Raw genomic sequence first — 5,213 nt, 5'->3', positions numbered from 1 at the left:
AGTATGAGCTGGATGTTGCAGGGGAGCGGTTTGTGGAAGGTTGCGTTTCAGGACAAGTTATTTCCAGAACTGAAGAAATTGGATTTTAAAACACGTTTCCTTTTGGCAAATTCGCTTATCGTTTTCATTACTGTGCATCCTTGTGGCTTCCCCTTAGGGGAGAGGTTTGTACAGTACCTGAGTGGATGTAATTGTCCTTGTGCTACCAGTGGCTCTTATCTGATGGAGAAGAACACTCAAATTTCAAATTCCTCTAAGCAGAAGGGGAATGTGACACCACAAGTGCTGGCAGAGCGCTGAGACGTTCCTGTGGATGCCACTTGCTCATCCTGGTGCCTCTTGGGGTTTCTTCAGGAGGCTTCAGTATTTCAGTGTCCCTGGCTGCACTGGCTCAGCTGCTCCTTGTGGTACGGGATCATTTCCAGCAGCCTGACACATGTTGTGTTGATTATCAGTCTTTAAATGCAAGCTGTACAGCCGAGCCTCCTCTGGTAGTGTTCCAGCAGCGGTGTTAATCCACCGTTATTCTTGACCCTTTGGCAGTCTTCTCTGATCAAAAATGAATCATGGTAATAGTGTGCTGAGCTCGGTGCTCCTCACAGGGGTGAGTAATGTGCCCCTTCTCTCCCTTTGGTAATGGAGGAAATAAAGGCACTTGAGAAACCAAGTGACTTGGTTAAGGCTCAGTGACCAGGAGAGGACCCACAACATGTCTCCTGTGGGCTCCCTCTGGTGTAATGATGTCTTCAGGAATCTATTTCATGGTTTCTGAAGGAGCTGCTCCCAAATCTGGTGGGACTGTGGGCCACTTCCAGTGCTGAACACTTCTTCATGGCTCCTAGCTGTCCCTGTCACAAGGTTTATATGAAGTTGCTCTCAAAGCCATGGAACCAGTGGAGCAGCAGCAGGCTGCACTTGGTAGTCTCATAGGCCACCAGTCAACTGCAGGCTGCAGCTTGGGGGGCAATGATCTTCACATATAAAGCAGATTTTCTATATCCATCTGGTGGCTTGTCGGTTCATTAGCACTTTCTGTGTCAGTTTGTAGTCTGCTTACAGCATTAAAGTGGTGAGCAGGTAGACAGGCTTTATATGGTTGACTCATCTGAAGGTCTTTGGGTTAATGTTGAGTACCTTGGCCTACCTGGGCGTCTGTGATACACATCTGCGTCCTTCCCTTTTCTGTGAAATACTGTCCTAGTAGAGAAGTGAAAAAAGAAGGGCATCTTGTTGTCTTCCTTCTGGTTAGGAAAAATATCCCACTAGAACTGTGGGGAGATGTGCTGAACAGTCTTGTTTTGGGCACAGGGAAAGCAGTGATTGCAGCTAATATATGAGACTTCTAGAAGGTGAACATTTCCCTAGGGGCAATGATTTGCCATCCAATCCCGCATTAGGAGGACTGTCTAAATCTTGTGAACAATGTTTGTTTATGTCTGATAACTCTGCGTTTGCTCAGCTGCTTTCCAGCATGCTGAAACCTAGCATGAATGTGTAGAATGAATACCAGTTGGAATGGACTCATAAATGAGGTGTGTCCCAGCTGCAAGGCATGTTTTAATCTGTATTCATGTCTGGGAGCAGTCCACCCTTCTCACTTCCCCTGCCTATTAAATAATTGATGAAACCCCACAGTAATCATGATGCTCCTTCCACAGTGTCATTAAAACTGCACAAAGTCTTACATAGTGTCTGCAAAGCCACAAGCAAATGTGATGTTCTTTGCCCTCACCCAAGCAATAATTTTGGCCCAAAGAGGTCTCTGTTGTTAAGAGGACACCTCTTCAGCAGAAGTAGAGGAAAAATTAATGAGCAGTTTAGTTGAATAGACTGAAATGCTAAGTTTTAGCTGGGACCTTTTTTTTCACAAGGGGTATCATAGTGGTGGCATTGTGTAGTGTCTTCTGTCTGGGATCTCACTGAGATTACCCCAAGCTCTTTCCCATCAGTCGTTTCTTGGGCAGAGCCCACCACCTCTCTAGCAGTGCAGTAGTGTAGCTGGGAAGCAAAGCACCACTCATGGAGAGGAAAGGGAAAAGTATATGGGAGAATGTATCAAGGTGAGTTGTGGTCAGGCTGGGGATGATGCTTCCACTTTTTCAGGAAGTATGGTCAGATTGTGATTTAAAGATGGAGTTTCTGATGCCTTCCTCCCAGTCTGCTGCTTAGGTCAAGCACTGTTTTGGGATTGATCTTGCTGAAGTCAGTGAGAGTCTCTTGTAGCTGTTCCTGAGGTAAAACAGAATAAAACTAAAGAAGCAATCAAAAACCTTGATCCCAAACCTTTCTTCCAAGGAAGGAAGCAAATGAGATCATGATGCAGACAAAGGTGTTTGTGATTGGCGTTGACTGTATTGCAATGACTCTGATACTCGTTTCTGTCACCTTTGTTTTTAGAGGCTCAGGCCTCTTGTCTGTCCTCAGCACCTTCTGGTTTGGAGAGCACTTCTCTGTTCAGCAAAGACCAGCGTTGCTTTCTGTATGTTCTTGCTCTCTAGCATGAAGCCAGTTGCCTTGAGTGAAAATATAATTTGTGTTGTTTATTTGTTGTCTCCTCCAAGTTTCTATCTGTGGGTGCCAAAACAAAATTCAGCCCCTAACTTTCATACTGACAGTATCCAAGAGGCCCAGATCCAGAGAGCTTTCTGCTGAGAATATACTTTCTGAAGTTTTGACCTCCTTGCTTTCTGGTACCAACAAGGGAAGTTCTGAGTGCTCCAACTGTTTTTCAAATGTTGCTGTGGAAAGCTGCTCCCTGGAAAGTCTATTTGTTCTTTTTGTTTCCTCTTAGGTGACTCCTGGTAGCAAAGCTGCAATAGCCAACTTGTGTATAGGAGACCAGATCATAGCCATTGATGGCGTGAACACAGATAACATGACGCACCTTGAGGCGCAGAACAAAATCAAGGGTTGCACAGACGAACTAACCCTGACAGTCAGCAGGTACGTTGCTGAGCGAGAGTGGGGATGGAGAGAGGGAGGGGTGTGGGGTGGGCAGTAGCTGTGTGTTGGTTTGACAGCAGACCTCTCTGGCTGGTTTATTTAATTTGACCTCTTAGTGCTTTGTCTGACCAGGCACTGGATTGCAAGAGGGAACTGCATTTCAGCTTTTAATCCTAATGCTGCTCGCATTTGCTGCACTTTGACCTAGTGAAAACAACTTTCCCAGTGAGAAAATGGCTGATAATTTGTGGTAGAGGCTGTCAGCTTATTCAGTCAGGCTCCTGACAGCAAGGAATCAAAGACAGGTCTTATGAAAACTTCACTCATAGCAGAGGAGGAATGACTGGAGATGACCTTTCTTCCTGTTGCACTAATTTAGCAGTTAAAATATATGGTTGTGTGTTGTCCAAGCTATTAATTGCCTAGATTTTGTCACACACGGACTCAGAAAGGTTGTATGTTTTGGAGCCTCTTGATCAAGTGGCACTGACAGTGCTTAACATAGATGACCCAGGCTGCATCAAAGTACCTGTCAGGCATCAGTCTCCTACGAGTCCTGAAAAAATAAATGAAGGTGGCAGCTGAGCCACAGTTTCTGTCATCAGTGTAGAGCACAGGCTGCCTTCAGCCTTCCTACTGTCTTGAGCTGCAAAGCAATGGACAGATTCATGCCTTTTCTGAGCTGTGCTTTGTTCTTGGGCCGCCTTCGTACAGAGAAGAAACGGAGCCTGGGAAGGCAGGGCTCTGCTTTGCATTGACACATTGCTGCTTATCAGTCCTGGAGCCTATTTTTTGGGGTGCTGGGGGATTAGCCTTTGTCTTGGTTCAAATTGCAGCCATGGGCACCAGCTCTTCTTGAAGTCAGATGGTAGACACATCATGGCATTTCTAGTTGCTCTGGAGTGAGTTTTTCCTGTGGCCACCTTCCTCCAGAGCGATCGTACATCAGCTTCATGGCAGATGCAGGGGAAGTGTTTTCAGGAAGAGTGCAAAAGTGTGCCTTAAATGACACAGTAGCTCAGTTGTTCAGGGCTTTTCTGTGATAAACAGAAATCTTTTACCGTAGCTTGGATAATGCCAGCAGTTCAGCAGGCATTTCCCAGTTCAGGAAGAAGCGATGGGTCTTGGCCAAAAAAAGCCTGTCAATTCATTGAGGGAATTCACAGAGGGAAGAACAGAGCATAGCGTAGGCAGTGAGAATGGGTGGTGAGCATTGCAGCAGCACGTTAGCCCCAGAGTTTCTCATACTGGCCCCTAACTTGGCAGCCTGTAATCTTCCTGCACAGGAGTTCTCCTTTCCTCTCCGAAATATCCGGCTGCTTCACTTAGCAAACCAGTGCCATGTGGCTCTGGCTGGGAGAGAGGAGGGGAGGCAAGGGCTCTTTCAGCCTGTGGGCAAGCTCACTCTTGCAGATCATTGAGTCTGTAAAATGTGTTTGCTAATGTTAATTACAAAGTCGTTAACTTTATAGCTACCCCATGCACAGTTCATTGGCCTTGGATGTGGAAGCTGCTGGAGACATTTCTAGCCAGATGCACAGCATGTGTGAAACCATGCAGGGGCTTTGAGTTAGTACAGCCCGACTCTTTCTCAAGACCCTCTTTCAAGGAGGTAGCATGAGTGTGTGTTGGACACTAGTGCTGCTGTGAACAAAAAGGCTGACAGTGTCAAGACCGCAAGTGAAAAGCAGTGATCTAACTACTTTATCTACCTTAGGGTTTGATATTACTACCCATCAGTCTATGTAAAATCCATTTTTGATTATTTTAGGGGACTTTAAGCCTTTGGTCCTCCTCCTTCTCTGGGAGTGAAGTTCTGCTTAGGGAAGAATTGCTTACTTGTTTGGAAATTTGATAGCCACTAGAGATGTGTTGTATTGGGGAATATGATACTGCAGAGCCCTTTTTCAGAGGAGAAAGCTCTCAATACCAAAAGACAGTTGTGTGCATAGTGTGGTCTTTCCTGCTTGTACTCTGAGAATATTTTATTCCTAGTGCCCAGCTGTCTCTTTCTGGGTCCCCGTAACTGTGTTGTCCCAAATGCAGCTGGACTCAGTGGTCAGAAATACAGTGTACTCTTTGTTGCTGAGGCTGGAGCCCTTCTTTACAGTCTAAGGCCAAGGTCTTAAAAAGGTAGATCTTGAGAGGAGGCCTTGAGGGGTGATGAGGAAAGGCATTTTGTGTCAGTTTGAGCCTATGCTTCACCTCCTGTTCAACTTGAGGTAGAGGAAGTGAGTGAGGAAGGCAGACTATGGGTTGGTGGTCAGCCT

The 5,213-nt window shown here is 46.0% G+C and overlaps 1 protein-coding gene across 1 annotated transcript in view; it reads left to right on the top strand.

The window, feature by feature from the left end:
• The first annotated feature begins 2,797 nt into the window (after positions 1-2,797).
• The window catches only part of PDLIM1 (PDZ and LIM domain 1), a 32,872-nt gene continuing 30,456 nt past the window's right edge, over positions 2,798-5,213 (top strand). Inside the window, exon 1 of the mRNA XM_010288203.1 lies at positions 2,798-2,943. Within this exon, the coding sequence (XP_010286505.1) occupies positions 2,876-2,943 (68 nt within the window). The 5' untranslated portion in view covers positions 2,798-2,875. The remainder of the gene's footprint in view (positions 2,944-5,213) is intronic.

The sequence above is a fragment of the Phaethon lepturus genome, unplaced genomic scaffold, assembly GCF_000687285.1.
Source record: "Phaethon lepturus isolate BGI_N335 unplaced genomic scaffold, ASM68728v1 scaffold21425, whole genome shotgun sequence".
Lineage (NCBI taxonomy): Eukaryota > Metazoa > Chordata > Aves > Phaethontiformes > Phaethontidae > Phaethon > Phaethon lepturus.
Note: the sequence above shows the minus strand (reverse complement) of the source record. Positions and strands in the feature narration are given on the sequence as shown.